Here is a 22912-nt window from a genome sequence, read left to right as displayed (position 1 = left end):
GCTGCAACGCAAAAACAGGCCTATTTTTTCTAGGCATTGGTACATATGCATTCGACACTCTGACTCCACCGTACACGCGTAATCAGACCGACCAAAGAGCCTTTATTGCTTTCGACGCAGTCAGCCAAATTTTAATGAACATGAACAATAATAACGACGTGTTATCGTAAAAACTCGAGAGTAACATCAGGCTATGTAACACCAACACAATTCAATACCAATATTGCCTGAAAAGCGGAGTTAATGAAGAAAAGGCTAATCCAGATCAACTTAACGTTGGCATATTGTCAATGCTGCGCTAGTGCTGCTTACTTATACTACTGTTTTTCGAGCCTTAGCAAGCGCGAAATCTTCGATCATGTCAGTGCAGTCAAGGCTGCTCAGCACCTCATGTTCAATGCTCATAAGCGCCAGCATGTTTAGCCTTTCCTCTCTCATCACCCGCTTCGTCAAGGATTAGCCCATAGGAAAGGGAAAAAAGATTGCACGGATTACCCATTCGTATGGGCTAAAAAGAATATTTCCATCTCTTAAAATAATTGTTGGAAGGCTAATCGTGTTGGTATGAGTAATCCAACCGAGCGATAGGTCGAATAAGTAATCCAGTCGAACTGCTGTGGCTGGTCATCGTACGGTACGATTGGATGGCTTAGGCTACTGTTAGGCTACTGTTGAAGACTACTGAGATCTATACCGGTATGTATGGATAAGGTTTGTATAGTGATTGATGCACGTTGGAATGCCTTGCACAAATTATAAACGGATCTTACTAAAAATCTGAAAAGGCTGAAATGAACAAAATAGCCTAGTTTTCGATTTCAGTTCTTTCATGCGTTTGGTGTGTCTGGCATTAACGCTGCTTAATTGGTCCTGTTTCGTAGACAAGATATAGGTTATCTACCTCGGGCTTCTAGGCACTGGAATAGCTGCATGCTTACTTACTGAATGTAGAATCCAAGCAAGTTCTAAAGACTGCTTAATTGTTGCACAGTGCAATGCACAATGGTGTTTGAACTGGCAATCCAGCCAACGATAGACCGGTACTCTAGTAGCCAAAAGTCACTTTTTCGGGTTTGCAGTGCTCATGCAATGTATTAAATTGAATTGTGGTAATTGCATGGTGCTTTTATTCAGCATCAGGTTGAAATAGTTTTGCCTTCAAGCTGGTCTGATTGCATCAATTATATACACGTGGCATACCACTGCTGTGGCATAAGGTCAAAGCGTTTCACAGCAATCAACATGATTTTCTTTATTTGGCGGCTAGGATAGAAGTATAACTTCATATGTCATTTTAGTTCGCTTCCATTAACCTTTGTGGTAATCTTTAATTGCTCCAGCCCCACTTATCTGGCTAGCTCTCAAGCAAGTTTGGAATGATACACATATGTTTTTTATTGCTTGAATTTAGGTATGTTTATCAGAAGCACTGAACTGAAGCAAGCATTGGTAATACCCCAAGGGCATAACAATGGTAGTGCTACTGGATAGTGAACACTGCCTAATTGCCAGCTCTAACCATTCGGCTACAAAGCTGGCTACTACTCAACATTGCTGCTTTCTTACATAACGAGCTTGCAGAGTACAGTGATCTTGTGTGATTGTCAGAGAACTTCGAAATCCTGAGTGGAGTGAATGAGCAACTTAACGTTGTAGTATTCCAAAAAGGAAATCCATCTGATATGCAGATCATAAGCAAAAGGCAATCATTTAATTTGTCTTGACTTTCAACAAACGAAGGTTTCAATCGTTCTCAAAGAGTGCTATTTGTCGATTATATGCATTCATGAGTTTGCAGATTATTACAAATTAAAAATGATAATAAACGGCCTCTAGAAAATAAATGTCTTGTGTAAAAATATCCCTGTTTTACCATCAGCCTGCTTCCTCTGAGCAAGATGTTATTTGGCAACACAAACTAGATGTTTGAGCTTGAGTCAAGTAACAACTGGGTAATGCTGCCATCCAAAAATTGATGACTATGTATTCCATGGGGAACGTGGGGATACAATAGCTGGATATGTTGTAATCTTTATTTTGCAATCTTCTTTGTGCTACGTTCACAAGTTACAATGTTTGCCATTCCCTATTTTTACAGGGTTGAGCAGAAACAACCATCTCCAGATAGCAGGCAATTAAGTCCCCCACACCATCCTTAGCAGTGTAGAGCCAGTGAGCAATGGGTATCTTGATTTTATTTATCCGGCTTGCTTTTTTGCTGAGGCAAATAGTTTCGGGAGGAGCAATCAGAGTGGCTCCGTTTCATAATGTGCAAGGTAAGGAGTGACTCTATCGCACTGAAGCCCAGCAGGTTCAATGCTCACAAAAACAGAAAAATTGTCATGCTGTGGGGTCTTATAGGTCTACATCCAGTCACAGGACGCTGTTTACTATAACAGTGTAGATTTGGTGCCCAATGCCCATTAGTCATTTTTTGACCAAAGATTTAAATTTTCTGCAAGGTGTCACAAGGTGAGCTGTTGATGTTAGCTTTAAGCTCACATTTTGCTACCTTGGTGTTAGGGTAAATGGATGCTAACACTCATTGGTAGCTTTATTCTCCAATTTTGGATATATGCATTGGCCAAGGGTCAGCTCACTGTTTCCCAATTTTTGGCCGAGTACCCGATCTCTTGGTGGGTCGTTATTTAAGTTCACTCACCACTTGGCTCAACTGTGATGGGTAATTAATAATAATTATTTATCTCGATTCATTAAGAACAATTAGTCTATTGGCAAAGATGCTGTCATTATCACAGTCATGTGTCATGAGGCAAGGTCCATATCTGCCGGGGACTCGCTCAGCATACATAACTTGCTCTGTTGACATTGTTTGCGCTTACTCAGTCATGTGAGTCACAGCAAGAATGCTGATATACTTCAAGACCTTCTATGGTAAACAAGCCACTAAGCGATACTGTGTAGTTCGTACCGCACTACACATCAGGGATGTTTTCAAACGTACCCAAAAAGGACAGGCATCAACGCAGACATTTGGGAAGTGCTTGTTGATATGCAGATCATGCTGTTAGTAGTGGCATCAAGTGAGATTAGGAGAAAATAATTTAAATTGAGACAACAAAACATAGTGACCAACCAGCAGTCAGAGTAAGTCAGAGCACACGCTGTGGCAAAAACTGCTGTCCGAGAATTTTTCTGCTGATCGATGTAAGATGCTGCGCTTAGCGAAATTGATTACTTTTGAATGTGCTTCATTGCTTTTTAACTTAAGACAAAAGAAGGTTTTGTTAGATTATGCAGAGTTTTTTTGATGGTAATAATTATTGTCAACAGTAGAATATTTTGATTTGATTTCGTATTTTAAATTCTTAAATTAAAACTATTTAAATTTTTTAATTTGTTTGGAATGCAACATTATCCACCACCAAACATTGTTTGCCAGCTGAAATCTTCTGTTTGATGCACATTGTGAATGACTGAAACTTGGCTATTTTGGGAGAAACTTCACTTGGAAGTAAATACATAATGCATGAAGTTGTTTAATTTGGAAACGTTTTTTCATGTGTACCCCTTTACTGACCTTTGTTGTTGTTGTACCAACTTTACCCTAGTTTGGGACCATGAAATTCTGAAGCCTGTCTTGACTTTTTTATTATCTGTTTTACATATTCTTCAAATTATTTCAAAATATACCACTACCTCCGACTAAAAAGTGTCAGTAAGATTTGTTCTACCTTTCCAAGAGAATGTTTAGAGTTATTACTGAAATGTGTACTTTGGCTCTAGTGCTCTTGATTTGAATCTTAGTCCATGCGAAAGCAACCATCTCAAGTGGCTGCCATCAAAATTACGACAAATAAAAGGTTGTTGTTGTCTAAACGATTGCTTTTCTGCGAGGATTGAAAACAGCACTTCATTTTGGTGTAACGTTTTCAAAATAAAACTCAATTTCTTCCTGAAGCCACCTACTTTGTATGCTTTTCAGACCAAACATTTCAATTAAGAAAGTTACGATTAGCAAAGTTTTTGAAGGGCACCGGTTACTACAATATATATGATATAATGGATTTTAGTTAAAACATCCTCTTAAAAGTGCTTGTAAACAACAAGTGCTTGTAAACAACTTGCCACCTCTTAAAAGCCATCCACTTTGAACAGTAATGTTGGCAATTTATTCTCAACTGCATTCAAGAATGGCCTATTTAAACAAAAATCTGGTCAAAGAAGTTGTGCAGATAAATGGCTATTTACTCCGAAAAACAATCGCTTATTACAAACAAATATCAAGTATATTGATTTGGAACATTTGTCATTTCATGTCACAGCTACTATCGCTTATATTTTTACATTTTTATAGCATCAATGCCCATAACTTGGTTTTGCTGAGACAGACAATGACCTCACAGATTAAGTGTTTAATTCACATCAAAGTATGTGCATATAAGCTATTAGCCTAAAGAACATTGTGATATTGTAATACTATAGTGCTGTAGGAAAAGACTTACGTGTACCATATACATAAAAGGGTTGGCCAAACTTCTTGATAATCTTTGAAGCCTTTATGATTTGAAAAGGAGTTGCAGTTGAAATATGGCGCTTACTGTTGATTACCAAGCACCAAGAAAATCATATCTGTGCACAGTAAATTTTTGACATCTGTAAGACTTTAGTGTTGAGCGTTTGCTTTTATTGCAACATGTGCCCTAAGTTATATTATTTATTAGGATGACTATCTTTATGTGTGTATGTTCTATTCTTAATTCATATTGAGTGGTGATTACTTCTTACAAAACTAATTTTTATCCAAACAGTTTAGTTTATTGCATGTTTTAATTTTTGTAAAATTGTTAAAATTTTGTCGTACTATTTGCTCTTTTCTGAGTAACATGGCAAGCACTAGAAGATCTCGGTTAGTTCTTCATGTATAATAGCTAACTTATATGTATATATCTGTTGTATATTTAATTCGATCTTTGGTCATAAATAAGTAATTGTTAGTATGGCATTTTTTTCATGTCACTCTGTTTATTTGCATACAAGTCACTAAAAGTGTTAATAAAACGCTATTCTAAATTGCCGTCCAGATGGACGTAAGATATTTCGTGTAGATACAGACAACCTGTATTTTCAATTTAAAAAAAAATATTTTTGTGTCTCACTTATTAATAATTTGATTTGCATTGTTCAGTAAGGACATTTCACAAAGCCAACGGGATATGCTTATATCTTTGTGGGAAACAAAAGGTATGAGAACTGCAAAGTCAGAGCACCTCAATGAAGCAACCATTAATACTGGTTTAAGTAAAAACCAAATCAAGGTGATTCATCGTAGATTAAAGTTTTATTTGCCATAATTCATACTTGCTGTAGTTATCAGCTCTTTCAGTATTACCGCAAGCTGTAGAACTGCACTCCCTGCTTTACAAACAAGTTACAGTTCATTACTGTAACTCTATGCTGTAATTTCCGCTTGAAGTAGGCTATTATGATAGAACTCTGGTTGAAAGATGCCATTACGTACTTTAAGTTCAAAGATTGCAACAGTTGTCTTCGCCAAAATAATCTTGTTGGCTGACAAAAAGCTCCGTTCCTTGTCCGGGACAACTCTCCAACTTAAAGTAGTTATTGCATGTTTATTGCATGATCTTACAAAATGATTAAAGTTTGTCCCTTTCTCAGATCTCTTGTATGATGGTATGTTAAACTGCCACTACTAAATACTTTTGACGCTTGTTTACTAGCGTTTTGCCAACTGCTGTGTTTTAGCGCTGGATTTACAATTACAATGCATCGATAAGGCCAAGGGTTCAAAAAGTTAAACCTTTTCGAAAACGAAGATTCACAGGCTACAATCTATTTTGTTCTTCCATTAAGAAACAGAATATTGGTATTTTTAATACAGTTGCATGATTTCTTCCCAAATTTTCAAGGGAGAAGCTTCTAGACAGCATCACATGTGTTTCATTTAAGATATGTACAAGGTCTGATATTCTGGCTGGTTTGCTTAATTGATCGCTTGCTTCATTGAGTCATTAGCATTATGTCGTTAAATGCACAAATGTAGTTCTCACTGAAAATAATTTTCATTGTTTTTCACCCGATAAATTGCATTCATTGATTTCATGCTTACTGTGTTCGTTACTAAATTTGCATGTCGTAATTTTTTTTTTTTCGGTTTGATTGTGAAACTTGTGTCACAGTGTTAGTTCGATTAGTGAAGAGCATGATACATAATGAATGATGCATGACTTGAAGTGCATGCTATTTGTGACCTCACATGATACGTGTGTAATGAATTTCCAAAAATGTGTTTTCTGTTATGTTGGTTATTAGAAAGCCTTAGATATCGAAGATGTTAACATTGATTGACGCTGTTAAATCTTAAGAGGTGTAAGCTTCTACTCAACTTCAAAATTTACATAAATGAAGGTTTCACTATGTTAACAGTTGAACAATGAAAGTACTAGTTTAGACAAGTTATCAAAGTGTTTTGCATGAAGTAAGGTCTTGCCTGTTTTCAGTGTTTCTTACTTTCAATTTATGTTCATTTTTTTATAAAGCTTTCAAATGTTCTGTACTAATTTTTAATTGCTGTTTTTCAAGATTTCAAACTCTGGGGTAGCAGGTGGAGAGAACTTTTGAAGCAAACAAAACAAGTTTGGAAAGAGAAAGCAAAGACCTTCAATTCTGAAAGTTCCATGCCACCAAATGAAATGGATGGAAATATGAAAAAAAAAACTTAGACAAAATGCCATTGCTCGAATAATTCAAGCTGTATGTTGCTGTTCATATTATACTATGGTGTAACCGTGCTGTACACGAAACAAAGGTAACTTGTTCCTGTTTTAGTGTGGTGAACTTGAGGAAATTGGTGTGGCCGTTGGTGGAATGGCATTTGTTAACGATACATTCAATGCATTTGGAAGCAGAGATGTAAGGCCATATTTCTTGGAGCCAAGTGTTCAAAGTGGCTTTATTGAGATATTACATTGCGGAAAAGGTAATTTTATGTAATTTACTGTGATATTTCTAAACATTTGCAAGAACATGATTAACTACAGTTACATTTACTGCAAGCATATATTAAAAGGAACTTTTATAGCACTTATTTTTTAACTTTAATTCATTGAAGATTTTTTTTGCATATGAACCTGAATGATATTAGTGTCATCATGAATCATGTTAATCATAAAGTATGAAAAAATTTTCATTAGAAGTAACGTATGCTATATATTTGTATACAGCTTGCAGTACTTCAAGACAAAAAAACACCGAATTGCAAATGAAAGTTCGAAAAATTTTTAATAAGAAATATTGTAAGTCTTTTTATGCCAACAAATTGTCTTTCTTTAGCCTAACGGTGTGAAATAAAAAATTTTATTATTAGTGTTGCGTATTTTTCCAAGCAATAGAATGTAATACAATAGAATTGATGCTAATTGTTTCATCTTAATTATATTAAGTTGTGTTTGTGCATGCCTTGGTATCTTTGCTCTGGTGCTTCACAGGTGAGACAATGCACAAATCCAATGGACGTATGCCGTATGCTAAAATTAACGAGTTCAGCATCACTGGAATGCCTTGTGGAATCCCCTTTCGAAATCCCGGCAGTTATGGTCCAGTCGATTGCCAGAAAATTATAGATGAGCAAGAAAATATTATAATTATGAAAAGGGGGTAAGTGATGGGATTTCTGTAATCTTTGCATGCATAAAAGGATTACATTGCAAATTTTACGCTGTGCGCTTTCTGTTATACTTGTTGCTCTTTATAGTAATTTGGAGCTGGCAGAAAACAATTTAGTTCTTTTGGTGACAACGGAAGAATGTGAAAATGAGGAACATTTGCACTTTGCTGAACCAACACATAGAACAGTAGATTGGTAATTTGTTCGTGATTCAGTGTTATATGTATAACGAGTAAAAATTCCCGTATTTTACGGACCATAAGGCGCACTTTAAATCCTTTTTTCTCCTCATAGATTGATCGTGCGCCTTATAAGCCGGTGCGCCTTATAAGCCGGTGCGCCTAATGTATGGATCATAATGCGTATGCGCATGCTCACAACGTATTTTAATGAGCTTTATACGGTAACACATGTGCCTTATAGCCATATGCCCTTATAGTCCGATACGCCTTATGTATGAACAAAAAACTAATCAAAGCAATTTATTGACAATGCGCCTTATAGCCCGGTGCGCCTTATGGTCCGTAAAATACAGTACATCATTTGCCAGTTTCGTTTTGGTAATGTTTGTTATTTTTACATTGCCGTACAACGGTGCAATGATTTCTTCTGACCAACCTATTGTGCTAATATACTGTACAGTATATAATTATATCACACACGTATTGGTGAGCGGATAGTTACTTTTCGCTAATTTTCCTTATTTGTACAGTTAGATTTGTAGTGTGCCTCTTTTATAGTCTTTTATTATTAACGTAAGCTGCGATCATTCATTCCATTTTAGCACCTCATCCTTTATTTATGTCCGCATTTTCGTCATTGTATAAAGTTAACATTCGTTAAAATTGTTTGTTGTTTTTTTACTTATTTCACCGTCTTCAATATTTTCGTAATTTTGCTTTTCACTTTTTGACTGCGCTTTCGGAAAATATACTGTGCTGAATCAAAGCATTTTTAGTGATAATGACTCACTGCTGTATTTTGGTACATTGATTTTCTATTAAGGCTTAATTTAACATTAACGTTTAACTTAATTTAACAAAATTTCATAGTAATATGGGGGTTCAATATCACTTTTCGTGACACTTTCACTAAAAAGTAGTTGCAATATGTGCAAAACTTTGATATGTAGCCTAAACGAGTCACACTTGCGATTACGTTAAAAGTCAATGACGTGACGAATACAAATGGACGTAACATGATAAGAGGTTTCTTTGATAAGTTGATCGCATGCTAATTTTGATGTGGCCACATTAAAAACAGAAGATCGTGATGTTAACTTCAAAATGTTACTCACACCTTTTTAGGAAGGTTAAATTAACCACTTTAAAAAGGACGCAACCTAACAATGAAAATTCTATGCAAGATAAGTTGAAAGCTCTTATCTCTTATTGACGTGTGGGTCGAACACATTTCATCGTAATAATCTCTTCTGTCGTATGATATGATATTATTGAAGAGGTAGGCGAGCTCAATCGCTGCAAGGCTATAAAATTCAAGTTTGTCATAAATATCTCCAACAATATCATGTCGGAATTTGAAATGCGTATTAACACTCAACATGCGTTTATAAAAGTAGCCTATAACCCTTTTGTTGTATGACATTTTGATCCTCTTTCGGGTTCACATGGTAAAACAAGATCAATAAAACGCATTTTTAGATCTTTTTGCCGGTTTTGCCAACTATTAAAATTATGAATAAGTTTAACGAAAAGAAAATTTTCTCAAATGGTTAGTTTTTTTTTATTAAATCTGTATTTTAATAAAATATCAAAAGAGAAACCTTGGCAAGACTTACAACCTACTGTTATTATTTATTGCATCGCTTCAGCAATTATAACTTTAAAACTTAGTGACACACCACGTCACGTCCTTTACCACCGTTCTTTTCTCTTGACGCTGTAGATACCGCTTCTAGTAAAGCAGCCCCTTCGGTCTTGCAGAGACCCAATCCCAAGAAGCTAGCGCTGTGGACAGACCTATAAGCTCAATACTATCAATACTGCTCACAGTGTCTTGAACAATTTCGCTGGCCGGTCAGCTTACTCAATACGCCCGCGCTTTTTCTCATCCAACACATTCGCCACGCAACTGACTGAATGCGGAATACACGAAAAGAGGGACCAAACTTGTTGGAAAAGAAGTGTCTGACCTTTAGAGGTTAGAAACCCCTGATGGCGAAAACATCTCTGGCCATTTCTCTCCAAATGACTTCGCTGCTGTGCTCCATCAAACAAAGCCAAGCAAGGTTCTGGGTCACAAAATTTCAAGAGCTTTTATCATCGTGATTTAGGGCCCGAAGAGTTGTTGCCCCTGTCTCTTTTGTGTGTCCTCTTGAAAGTCCGCAAACGCTTGGTCTACCCCTGCGTCGAACCCATAATCGACAACTTCTCCCCTGGCTGAATTCCAGGTCACCCTTATGATCCAGAACATCGCGAAAAGCTTCGGGATTAACAAAAAGGCTGGTGCTGTACTTCATAAACTTACAGCTGCCTATGATACAGTATGGCACCGAAGCTTTGCCTGCAAGCCGCTGCGTCTACTCCCAGACAAAACAGGTACATAATCCGTATAACCATGGAGCTAGTTTACAAACGGAGAAGTATCTTCACCCCAGGTCACAATAAGCGAAACAAGCTATGACGCCTTAAAGACGGGATCCCACAAGGATCGATGGCACTCCTTCTTAAACATCTACGCGCTCTTCTGTCCAGTCCCCAAATAAGTCGGAATAATAGTTCGCTCACGTTTTGTCGAACTCGAACAGTTGGCTCACGTTTTGTCGACAACTTGAGTCACTACGCAAGAAACGAATATCCCGGATCGCTTTGGAAAGACAAATGATACCTTTTGCTCGGGCACTAGGCTGCTACTCTCCGTAAAAAAGCGATGGTTTTACTTTACTCCATCGCTGAGTAGCTTACTGCACTTGTGTCTGGTGTCGCATCACACAACCACCAAGTACACATTGTCATAAACGGTATTTTGCATACTACGATGTTTAACGTACTGGATGTCTGGGTGCCATATCATTGAAAAACCTTCTCTTCCTTGCGGTCAGCAAGTTGCCGGCATCCAACCTCCTGTGCTTTCACTCTTTTCCACTCAGCTTGATGGGCTGAATAACAACTGGATCACACGACGACAAATACTACTTTTTTTGTTATTTACTAGGTGAAGATTTTGACACGGAAATGAAAATTTTCCATGATTGTAGCTCTAAGAGAATAAAACAGCATTGAAATATTGAATAAACAAATTAGGCATGGTTAATCGCAACAATTTAAAAAAAAATTCATTTTTTGTGCGGACTGTTTTAAGAAAAATTGTGCATTTTTCTTTCATTAAAGAAACCAACGCCAATTATTATAAGCCTTAGCCTGTATCTAATTAAAAAAAGTTATACCGGTAACATTTTTGCTTTGGCCAGCAAAAGTATAAACTAATAAGAAGTTTGTTGATCCCACGCACGTTTATAATTGAAAGTTAAACAAGTAAGCTTACAGCGAAAGAGTGACAAAATACAGAGTGTACTAAATTTTGCATGCTTATTTACTGGACAGTTTCATCGAAATTGGAGAATGCTTGAACTCTGAGGGTTTGATGTGTTCTGGCAACAGAAGCGGGGTCTTAATCCCTAAAATGCTGTTTCTTATAACCGAGTTCTATTTTAACCGTCCATGTGCCTATCAACAACGAGCACGTTCTGTAAGTTTCCTAAAATCTTATTTGGTACAGTATCACCGTGAAACGCATGGTGTGTTGGGTAGCCGTCGTTAACCTTTCACCGTTATAGCACAAAGGGTCAAGGTCTTTCCACGTTTTAGGTCGACGTGCATTGCTCCTTTTTGCAATCATCGTACTCTTCCTTTCCGACAATTAAAGGCGAAATATTTGATAGACTGCCTACTGCCTAGGAAACGTTTCTGAGGCAAAACAAACATATGGCAAGTATATATGTAATGAACGTTTAATAACTGAAATGCGTACAAAAAAATGGAAACAAATGCAGTTAAACGTAATTTTGTGGCATAACTGACTCAAGGACACGGGTTAAAACTAATTAGTTTAAGCTTCATCTTCGTTATCTGAACCTTCGCTTTCCGAGCCAAATTCAGTTAAAATGTGTTGAAGCTCAGATAAATTTATTGGTGATTCACTTTCATCATCTTCTTTCTCCATTGGGTCCAATTTTGCCATATCGGAAGTGCCTAGCTTCTCATTGAGCAGAGGTGTATTTGCTTGAAAAGGTACTGTGCCCTTAATGTCATTTATAAAAGAAAGAAGTTCGATCTCTGCTTGCAACTGATGGGTAACCACATATGGTTCCACAACCTCACAGCCTTCTACAAGATTAGACACTATGTTTATTTGCTTTTGATAGAAGTTCATCACACTTGTCATATCTTCTTTTAAATGACACATTTCTTCTTTGCACCTTTCCCGAATGCAATGTTGTTCCTTGATTTTTTTTTCAATAAAACCAGGTACGTTTTTAACTGGCCCAGACCCGACAACCATTTCAAAAGTTATGCTTTTCATTTCATTTTGTGGAACATTCTGGTATTTATTATACATAGTAATCTGATGACGAATGTTGTTGTTAACCTTCCTGATGCTTCGCACTAGTCGTTGAACAATTGTTTGACCAGCTGAAAAATCATCATGTACAAACTTGAAAATAACAGAACAGTAGCTTTATCGATAATGTAACCCCATGCATAGTGCATGCACAAATTACCTGGGTATTTTTGAATCAAAGTAGATAAAAATTTTCTTTCGATATTTAATTTATAAATGTTCTCCAAAATTTCTGCTCTTTTTTTCTTCACAGCACTTGACAAATATTTAAGCATCATATCATCTTTTACATCCCAACGAATCAATATACCGTTTTCTACTTCAACTTTGGAAAGATGACTGTCAAGTCTACAAAACAACGCATACAATATGTAAAATAGAAGAACATGCAATACATCGATGAAGAAAGCATATATCATGTCCTGGCAAACAATACTCTTGGCAATTGAACTCCCATATACTGCATTTTCACCATCATTGTGTGGGTTTTAACTTTATCACAGTAAATTTGGTGGATACACTGTTGTTACTGTTTTATAAGCTTTTCTAATGGTTTCTGATGTTGCAGCAGTGGGAAGTAACAATATTCGTTTATGTCTGGGGAATTATTGTAGTAACTCAATTTAACATTGATATGTCCTTCAGCTTACTTAGCAATTTGGTCAACTTTTCCAGAAAGTATTTCAGACGTTATTTCCTTGGTCAAATCTTCAACTTCTTCTCTACAAATTAACAAAATTATATAGTTTCCTATACAATTATACAAAATTCTATTCCTAAAGGATTCAGTACTTAAATTTGTATGTTCAACAGTTTCGCAATTTTCACTTTTGCAATACAACCCACAAACAGTAACTAGCATGAATTTTATACACCACAAAATTGTATTGAAAAATGTATCATTCAGAAAACATTTAGTCAACTCACTTCAACCAGTAGTATTCTTGAAGTTTAAGTGAGTATTCTTCTACCCAAGAAAAAGATGCCATTTCTGCAGAAGAATACGGCTCTGGTTGCAGAGCTATTGCTTTTAATTGATGTTGTGTTAATGTTCCTGTAAGGTTTATTGTATAATGTTATACTCTCATTTCTGAAAATAAATAACATGGAATATAATAATTCAAATAGATGATACAAATACAAATATACAAAGACACATAATCATACATACCACCAGGGTAAGAAGCTGCCATAGCTTCTAATTCACTCTTGGCCAATTCCATTTTGCAGCTAGCTCTCTTCAGCTTGTTCATCAATGCATAACCTTTGAAACAGAGCTTAAAGCTTGTCATATTTATTTTAGTTATTTAGTGCATGTTTGAAAGCTGAAGAAAAAGAAAACCTAAATCATGCAAGTTTACTTAATTGCGTGAAGATATCTTAAGTCAATCTGGACCAAATCACAAACAAGGCTTACCCAATTTTTTTTTGATCTTGCGCCCATAAAGAATCAAGCCATCGGTAAGCAAATCAGTACGATGTTCCGGTTTCATCTCTTTTGAGATTTTGTTAAATCCACGAAGGTATGCCCATAATCGCTCCACAGTTTCACCATCCGTAAGTCCAAACCCGTCCAGGAACCTTGGGTTGAATTGTTTCTAAATTTTAAACAGAACAAAAAAACTGAGAGATAATTATCTCATTACACTTGAATACATCATTATATAAAGATTTTGTCATACAGACAACAAGTTTTTCAAAATTAGACCTTAATATTTTCGGTGAATTTCTTGTGCTCAGTGTAATAAAACTAAAAGACTTTGACCTAACAGTTGTACAATATATAGGTATAAAATATCATGTTTACCTGACAAGAGAAAATATGGCCATATGAATGAAAAACAGGTACTGCAAATGTTATTTTATTAAGAATTGCAAAGTTTTTTCGGACCTAAATAATGAAATCATATTGGAATCCAGAAAGAAAATCACAAAATCTTAATTATTATTTAAACATAAATGCAGTATTTTATGTAAGCAAAAATGATTAACTAACTTGCACATACAGCATCGTCTGCAGTATGCACTAACATTAAGAACACTAATGACATGCAATCAATGACCCAGGAGTAGATTGCTTACAAATAAAATATGTTTCGAAAAATGGGTTGTATACCTATAATTTAAACGTATATCAATGTTGCCATACTAACACAATATCATGTGTAAATTCTTAAAGGTATACCTGAAGATGAACTTTCAGTTTGCAAGCTATGTCATAGAAAACTCTTATTTTATTTTCGTTTCTTTACAGAAGTTTTTCAATAGCTAAAACTGCATATGCTAGCCTGCAACAGAATCAGTTTTAAAAACATTGTTTACAAATACTAATACACAAATTCTACATATATACCGTAGTAATACACCTTCCACAAAACAACTAAAGCAAGAATGTACACTTTACCTTTCACCATGTTTTAAGTCAAAAAACATTGTCGGAAACTCATGTTTACAACAAACACCAAATACACCTTTGATAGCCAGTTTACTGCTTTTAGATTTCGATCTAATGATGTTGCCTGCTTGAAAGTCATTGCAATTTTTGGACTAAAAATAATGATTCTAATTAATGCATAAGTATGCAGCATTTATTCTTATAAATATGCATGAAATTCCTTGAAATGTATAATAGGACCATAACAATATGATTGGAAATCAATTGTTGAAGTTATGTACTTGATTTAATATTTTTAATGCATTTTGGTACATACTGTTAAGAAATAACTTACAGCCGAGCCATATTTGTTTTCATCATAGGTGTCTACAAAGCTGTCGACTTCGTTTTGGTTTAAAAAAAAAGATTGTTTGTGGTGAGGATCACAGCTTCTACTCCCGGACAAAATTCTTCTCACCAAACCAAAATTTGCATCTAAGCAATATGTCCGCATACCTTCAGGATTCTACCAACAAAACGCAGTTAAAGCCAAGCATTTACACTCGATCACAGAGGCCTGGGAACTTTCAATCACACTTCTTAGCTTTACCCCTTCACATGCTGGACACAGGGTACCCGTATCTATATCATCAGAAGAGACCAAACCATGCAGATGTTGCAGCTTATAGACATGGTGTCTATATGCCTCAACCACTTCTTGTAGCAAAACTCTTGACAAAGACTTTACCTAAAACAAAAAAAACAAGAAACATCCACAGGTTGTTTCGGATTTTCTTAGAAATACAAAACACTAAAAAGTGCTAACCCCTGCTGTATATCCAGGTACTCGCAAAAATCTATTTTCAAGAGCATGGCAAAATCCTTCAGTGGAAAGATGTTTTTCGAGACACAAGGCTCGAAAGTATTCCAATAGGTCAATGGATACTGCTAGTTTAGGCTTTTTGGGCGAACAGGTCCACAGATTTAATCTTAACAGAGTTTCAGGCTCACTCTCACAATAGCAAAATTGTACAGAAACCACATTTTCAAAACCTAAAATGCAAACTTTGCCAATGAACAAGAAAACAATGGATGAAAGAATGGCAGAGATGATTTATAATAAATGCAAAGGAATAAAAAAAATTATACCTTTGTAATCAACCACTGTAATGTGTCGAGTGTAACTTGACTGACATTCATGACCATCAAATCTCTTCAAAAGTCGTATCGGAGTGACCATTTTGCAAAACATGTTACCCTGTAAAGTGTAAATAATACCATTAACAATGTGTTACAAGTAATATGTTGACTAAAATTGCAAGAGCATGTTTGGATATTTTAACTAAGTGATATTGGTACATACACGAGAAATACAGGAATAGTTCTGTAAAAAAACTAAGTCTGTTTTAATCAACGATTTTAACATGGGTAGAAGCTTACCGCTTAATTTTGTTTTCCTATGTGGTCAAATACCACAACAACACATTTTTTTGATTTCGTGTAACATGGCTTCTACACTGAAATATTTAGGCTGTCTCAAAAAGCAATCATTTACAACCTTATCTTACTCCAACTGTCTTCTGTGATACATTGTGAGCAGAAGCAGCTAAACTTTAACGAAGAACTGCAAAACGTTTTCCCTAAATATATGCTTAACTTAAAATCTCCTTCACCACTTTAATTCTATAATTTCATCATGCCTGGATGCTTCACTTTGTTGCACAGAATTTTTTGTTCCAGATTTGTCTGAATAACTGCCTATCATTGATATAATTGATGACATTGAGCGATTTGAAACAACTTACAGCTAAAAAAAGAACAAGCACAAACATCATTCTCCAGCTGCCAGTCTTGCTATTACTGATTTGGCAGAGACCTGGAGATGTTTGAGCATTTAAAAAAGTTTTATTAGTAAGTAGTAGTGGTATAATGGAAGGGCTTTGAAAAATGTGTTGGAGGGGAATCTTTTGAAGGCCATGAAATAAAATGTGTCATACATATGGCACCAGTATTGTCTTTTACTTTTTATACTTCAGATACATTTTTGACACATTTTGCATTTCTCAGCTGTGAAAATGTTTTTAACAATATTGTAAACAGAGATCTAAGTTCAACATTATTCGATACATTCCGGTAAAAATGTAGGAATAATTGCAAAGATACTTGGTTTACAGTATTAACCCAAACAGTTTTTACATTCTACTGCACAAAAAGCAACTATGACATTGTTGTCTAGACCAGTTTAAAGAAATGTAAGCTACTGTTTCTTTTCCTCTAATATTCTGCCAGTGACAACTTTTTCTTGTGGTAATTAATTAAAGGTATGATAAATTATTTTATGTAGACGAATGTATTTAACTTATTATATATATACATTTGAAATAATTATTGTTGATTATCAACAGACAAATTAATAAACATTTCTTAAGACTGCCTACAGCACTAAAATGTTTACAAACATTAATGGCCTTTTATATCCAGATAAATGAGTGGTCTTTTTGTGAATAACCTTTACAAAAATAAAGATATTTGTATATAATTATTAATTACCATCCATATGTCTGGCAAATGATACCAAACAAAAGAATGACAGTTATCCCAGCACTGACGACAGTAATATACATTTGGCCCACAATCTCCACAACGAATTATGTTGGCAACTTCTTCAAAGCATACACAGCAAGTACGTCGCTCAGGAGAATAGAGGGTTATGGACAACTTAAACAACTTTTCTTCAACTAATCGCCAATCTGAAGACAGCTTCTCTCTTCTGATTTTGTAATTTAAATTTTCTTCCAACTCTGTGATAACATGAAAATTAAAATGCAGTATTCAATATGACTGTTAAGTGATTATTTTCAGAAAAAATGTAGCATAAAAATGTGAAATATATTGTAAATCTCCTTATATTATTTCTTTCATTCACCTCCACAAGAACTGTTAACATTACTAGTGCTTGGTATTTCAGGATTTGTAGCAGTTAGATCACCTTCCACAGAACCTCTTGTAACTATGTGACTGTTTGCATTGGGTTTCAACGCTGGACCAAATGTTTTGCCAAAGAGGTAAACGGGTCGTTTTCTTTTTTTGGGTTCTTTTACCCAATATCGAAACTTAGCTTTTGTAATTCCCTATGCAATGGAAAAGATATATCAATATATTGATTACTCTAACCACTATTATTGCTGCCCCATGTAGAAAAAATAACAGGACTACCCTGATTTAGATTAACAAATTCTTGGTATTAACGCTTGAAATTGGTATGAAAAGAAACTAATTACTATCTTATTAGCTATCCCATTTAAACAGACGTTAGATAAAAAACGTAAAAAACATAGTAAAATATAGTAAATGTACTTACTCCTTTTATTTTTCCCATTTCTTGACACGTAGGTCAAGTTTCCATTTGCAGTAAACATACAGGCAAATTCTTGTGCTATAGATATTTTTGTCTAACAATTACAACAATAAATTCAATCCTACAAAGAGGGAGGGGTTATGTAAGAGTGTGCAATATTCATTTCAAAGTTAGATCACTACTAACTCAGTTAGATTTTGTAGTGTAATTTAAATCAGCTGGGAAGCCTATATCTGAAAATAAAGCTAAAAAGAATACATTCAAATGTATATATAAAATATACTGCATATGATTGCACAAAAGTTGAGAATACCTGGTCTCAATAGCTGTCTCAGTTAAGAAAAAATTATGATCCTATGTCATGATTCATAATTTACAATACAGTGTTGCAGATTATAATTATTATTTAATGTAACTATATTAGCGAGTTTTTCAAGTACTGTATGTATAAATTACCAAACTTACCGGTGATACGAATAAACAAGGCATTAACATGGAGGTACATACCATAGTGTAGTCTATTGTTTATGATACCTGCATACCATTGCAGCGACTTGCTTGCCCAGACAATTTGATATGATATATGCCACAAACACAAGGTATACATATCTCAGCAATATATTTAATACTTGAAAGTTCTAATCAGTGAGATGTGAGTCATCCACATCTATTTGGGTCTGTTTAGCCAGTGGCAGTAGCCTACAATATATACTCATAAACAAGAAAACGTTTTCGTGCAAATAATTTTTGTTCATAAAAGGATTGCATAGGTTAGTAATAGCCCATTGGTTAAGATCTGCTCATGTAGACCAACAATATATAGTAAAAATTGAGTAAAATTCTATCTGCTTATGAAGTAAGTAACATGGAATTCTAACATTTTAAATTAAATTTAAGCAATTTAAGGTAAGTTAAGTCTTACACCACACTTTCTACTACGGTAACCAGCAAATATTTACAAGGTTCATTTCATTACAATTGGGTACACAGGGCCTGGAGAATGAACTATGCAAGACTCACAGGAGCTCAACCTGCTGAACCATGATGTTTAATCTAGCCCTTGAAATCCTGTGCCGGTAACAAAAGTCTGTGTGATGTGTGGAAGACCTTGATTTTCAAACAGTTAGTACTTATAAATTAGCTCCTGCACAAAATGCCAGCTCAAAGATGTAGCAGTTAAAGCACCTGGCTCAGCTTGCTACCGCTCGTAGTTAGCTATTTCAAATTCACTATACAGTTTCAAATTCGAGAAATACAATATAAAAAATTCAAATAAAAAAGTTGAAACTTAGACAAAAACAAGTTCAGTTACTAAACTCTAGTCACGCTGCGCAAAGATAAAGGTTGTGATTCTGTAACGAAAAAGTTGATTATTCTGTCTAACGCTGTAACCGTTAAGTTGAAAAATTACAATGCATGCAATCAATGTTATATTCACAACTACCCAACTGTGAACCGTAAATACTGAGAAGCAAACCTTCCACGTGACAGACTAGCCAAACTGCCATTTTTCATATTTGTATTTTCTTACTTCGGCTACTGGCACCTAGTGAAATAAGTGTCTATTTCAAGACCCAAGTAGACTAGCAAAATACAAATAGCGTAAGCTGTAACCGACTAGGCATGTACAGTTGTAGTTTTTTTCTGAATTTAGAATCTGACCACACTGAAATCATTGCACCTTTCAACGAGATCTTAGAAGTGCAAGATGGCTGAAACTAGAATGACTAGGTGGAGGATGAGTAGGGGTGGGGTGGGGTACACTTTGCAATTTGGTTGGCAAAATCTAGAAACTGTGGCCTGTGTTTGCAAGAGGTAGTGTCTACATGTGAAATATTCGGGTGCAGCAAGCATAGTCTTTAAAAACCTTGATTGTGTAGTTGCCACGCATTCCACAATGGGTATAACTGGCAGTCGGTGAGATAGATGTCACCCAAATTGCAAAGTTAGGCAAGGAAGCACCCAATATTGTTTTTCATAAACGTTAATGTCGCATATTGGGCTTGGCAGCTTTCGGTGAATGTTCATACTTAATGATGGGGAAAAAAGCTCCAAACTCAATTACTCAGCAGTCCGGGATGCTTACCACTACTAGCTGACAATCATCATGATAGATGCAATATTTAATATTCTACTGAAGTGTGTTTCAAAGTTAGTTATAGGGCATATAGGCCTTCTTGCAAACATTTTAGTGTGTCGGTGCAGTACTGGAATACTGGTAGCCTGTACTATAGGCCTAGACTATATACCTATATAATCTGTAGGCATAAGTCATTTCATTACAAAGGACATTATGTAGGCTATAGGCCAATACAGGGTCCTGTATTTCAACTACCGCCAATTGTTTTAGGTCTATGTAGGCCAAGCAACCTAGCTTATATGCGGGATGACACTATTTATTACACTGTAGATGCAATGAAGTCACTGTAAATTCACGTATGCTGTCTGTTTTCTACACAGCTACCAGCAATGTGACGTGCCCAAATGGATTACCTCATTCGAACACGATTAGCCTTACAACAATTATTTTAAGAGATGGAAATATTCTTTTTAGCCCATACGAATGGGTAATCCATGCAATCTTTTTTCCCTTTCCTATGGGCTAATCCTTGACGAATGGGGTGCTCTCATCGAGGACCGCAGCTCTCCTTTGACTATTCCCAGTTTTGAGAAGCTCCGCTCGCCGGAGGCATTAGACACCATCAAGCACAGATAGATGCGCAAAGCAATCTCGACGTTTGGAAATGTTTGAGAAAGGTTCAACGACGACAAAAGCTTGTACATGGTAAGTTCTGCTGACTCGTTCACACTCACCGATTTCTGGGTGCGCATAAATGCAGCAAACTGTATGAGCTCAGCCACCAGCGTGTCTTCCAAGTCATCTGGATACGAGGAAACGAGATTTTGAGCTTTATTCTCGATCTGCTTTATGCTCAATGACGTTAGCTCCGAAAGAAATCCGAATGTTGTAGATATATCCTCATACGCCTTCATTCGCTTTTCCAGTTCAGCTAACAGTCTGTCGATCATGACCAGATATATATGGGTTTTGAATGTTTCCCTAGGGGTGAGGTTTTCTTCGTTTGCAGCTCCTTCATCAGGCATTCGCTTTCGCTTACGGCCTCGACGTTCTTCAGCCTTGTATTCGCCGTGAGGAACCTTTTCGATCGCCATCTGCTCATACACGTCAAATCTGTCCCGTGCAAATTGAATCGTGTCGACCAGTGATGCCAATAAACTAGTTGCCGTATTCAGACTGACTGTAGGGTCTTGGAGGCTAATGCTCGTACTGTTGAGACGGCATAGGATATCGTTCCAGGCAGTCGCCATAACTGCTGTCTCAAGTTCGTCCATCCTGCGCGAAAATCCGTCGGCCTGGTTTCTCGTATCGGCCTTCTGCTCCTTATCTGCCGCAAGCTCATCCAGGACTTCTTGAATGCTCTTCCACCCTTCTACTAGCGCTTTGACAGCATCTGCACGTTCACACCATCGGGTTCCAGACAAACCTTTGAGCGTTAATGTGCAGCGATTCTTCAGTTTCTGCCAGCGATATGTCGATTCAGACAGGAAAACGTATAGTCCATTGACAAAATGAAAAAACCTGGTACAGCCAGCGCAGCTATTAACAGCCTGGTCTCCTACCAGGTTTAAACTGTGGTTGCAGCATGGAATAAAAGCAGCATATTTACATTCTCGCTTCACAATTGCCTGGATACCGTTGTACCGTCCTGACATGTTTGACGCATTGTCATACGACTGGCCTCTGCAGTTAGTAACATCCAAGCCATTTTCCTTCAGAAAGTTCAGAAGTATGCTAGCCATGTGCGTAGCGGTGTGTCTCATCATAGGCAAGAATGTCAGGAACCGTTCAACTGGACCCAACGGCAGAACATATCGAATAACAATCGTTAGCTGGTCGAGGTGTGATACGTCAGGTGTAGAGTCAATCGAGACAGAGAAATACTTCGCCTTCTTGGCTTCTTTCAGGATGGTGTCCTGCACCTTTTGTCCCATGAGCTGCACCAGCTCCTCGCAAATTGTGGATGACAAATAAGAAATGTGACCTTTCCCGCAGTTCGCATATTTTCTAATATGGCTAGCCAGCAGAGTATCGTACTCCGCCAACAACTCAATGATGCCAAGGTAGTTACCATTATGAGGGGAACCTATGATCTCATCCGCGCCCCTTATAGCAAGGCCACGCTTAGCTAGGAATATCAGAACGTCGATGAGCCGCTTTACAATCTGGCGCCAGTAACACCGCTCTTCCTCGACCTGTTTAGCGGCTAGGTAGTCAACACGACCGGCCTCCCTCTGTCGGCTCGCAAAAGACAACATAGCCTTGCGATGACCATCGCTGCTTTCATGCATTTTTATTCTGGATTCGCCTGTCCTCCAATTGTCGAAACCGTTGGTGATATCCTCCAGCGTTTGCGCCAGTGCTTCGCCAGTGATAGCGTCTCCTTTCACCTCTGCTCTCTCCGCTGAACTTTCCCGCTCTTTATCCTCTCTTTCCTCATCAGGTTCATCTTGCTTGGCCTGGTCTTCAGGAGCGCTCGAATTCGCAATCGCATCCGACGCAGGCAATTGAGACGAAGCTGCTCGCATTCCAAAGTATGAACTCAGTTTTGGAATTTTCGCCAGAAGCTTTTCTTGTTCTGCTGCTTCTTTCCTTTTCTTTTTCGCTTTATCCCATCCACTGAGTTGAGACGCCATAGCAAGCGTGCACAAAACGCAGCTAAATTTGTAAATTGTGGAACCGTAAAATTTATCGCATTAACTTGAAATCTTCCGTTACAATAAACACAACGCCGTATATTTAGCCTACGTCACACTGCAAAAAAAAAACATTAGCAATTGTCTTAGAATTAAGGCAGTCGCTAGCGTCCAAGTGAACCCCAATGCTTTCCATCATTTTTTGTTATAAACTGACACTGGTTTCCATCATTTT

At 36.7% G+C, this 22912-nt stretch overlaps 3 protein-coding genes across 6 annotated transcripts; 1 reads left to right on the top strand and 2 right to left on the bottom strand.

Moving 5' to 3' along the window:
• The first annotated feature begins 465 nt into the window (after window positions 1-465).
• LOC143459151 (uncharacterized) lies at window positions 466-8596 on the top strand. 3 transcript variants are annotated; one of them, XM_076956159.1, is made up of 7 exons: window positions 466-696; window positions 5150-5279; window positions 6565-6735; window positions 6811-6961; window positions 7206-7277; window positions 7470-7638; window positions 7736-8596. In XM_076956159.1, exons 4-7 carry the CDS (start codon window positions 6850-6852, stop codon window positions 7845-7847), a joined length of 465 nt encoding a protein of 154 aa, XP_076812274.1. In that variant the 5' UTR covers window positions 466-696; window positions 5150-5279; window positions 6565-6735; window positions 6811-6849; the 3' UTR covers window positions 7848-8596. The 3 variants fall into 3 exon arrangements, with proteins under 3 accessions (XP_076812274.1, XP_076812275.1, XP_076812273.1); XM_076956158.1 differs by lacking the exon at window positions 466-696 and adding an exon at window positions 2530-4870; XM_076956160.1 differs by lacking the exon at window positions 5150-5279.
• A 3006-nt stretch (window positions 8597-11602) lies between these two features.
• LOC143459011 (uncharacterized) lies at window positions 11603-18124 on the bottom strand. 2 transcript variants are annotated; one of them, XM_076955952.1, is made up of 10 exons: window positions 17965-18124; window positions 17530-17734; window positions 17154-17404; window positions 15753-15861; window positions 15430-15656; window positions 15214-15351; window positions 14959-15129; window positions 14634-14776; window positions 14415-14517; window positions 14037-14120 (listed from the first exon to the last, which is right to left on the bottom strand). In XM_076955952.1, the coding sequence occupies exons 1-9, from the start codon at window positions 17980-17982 to the stop codon at window positions 14478-14480; spliced, it is 1302 nt and encodes a 433-aa protein (XP_076812067.1). In that variant the 5' UTR covers window positions 17983-18124; the 3' UTR covers window positions 14037-14120; window positions 14415-14477. The 2 variants fall into 2 exon arrangements, with proteins under 2 accessions (XP_076812069.1, XP_076812067.1); XM_076955954.1 differs by lacking the exons at window positions 14634-14776; window positions 14959-15129; window positions 15214-15351; ... (3 more) ...; window positions 17530-17734; window positions 17965-18124 and adding exons at window positions 11603-12300; window positions 12390-12577; window positions 12880-12951; ... (1 more) ...; window positions 13401-13493; window positions 13647-13827 and having other exon boundaries at window positions 14415-14626.
• A 2432-nt stretch (window positions 18125-20556) lies between these two features.
• Window positions 20557-22677, bottom strand: LOC143459584 (zinc finger MYM-type protein 1-like). Its single transcript, XM_076956800.1, has one exon. It carries the CDS (start codon window positions 22675-22677, stop codon window positions 20557-20559), a length of 2121 nt encoding a protein of 706 aa, XP_076812915.1.
• Window positions 22678-22912: the final 235 nt, after the last annotated feature.

The sequence above is a fragment of the Clavelina lepadiformis genome, chromosome 5 (genome assembly GCF_947623445.1).
Source record: "Clavelina lepadiformis chromosome 5, kaClaLepa1.1, whole genome shotgun sequence".
NCBI lineage: Eukaryota > Metazoa > Chordata > Ascidiacea > Aplousobranchia > Clavelinidae > Clavelina > Clavelina lepadiformis.
Note: the sequence above shows the minus strand (reverse complement) of the source record. Positions and strands in the feature narration are given on the sequence as shown.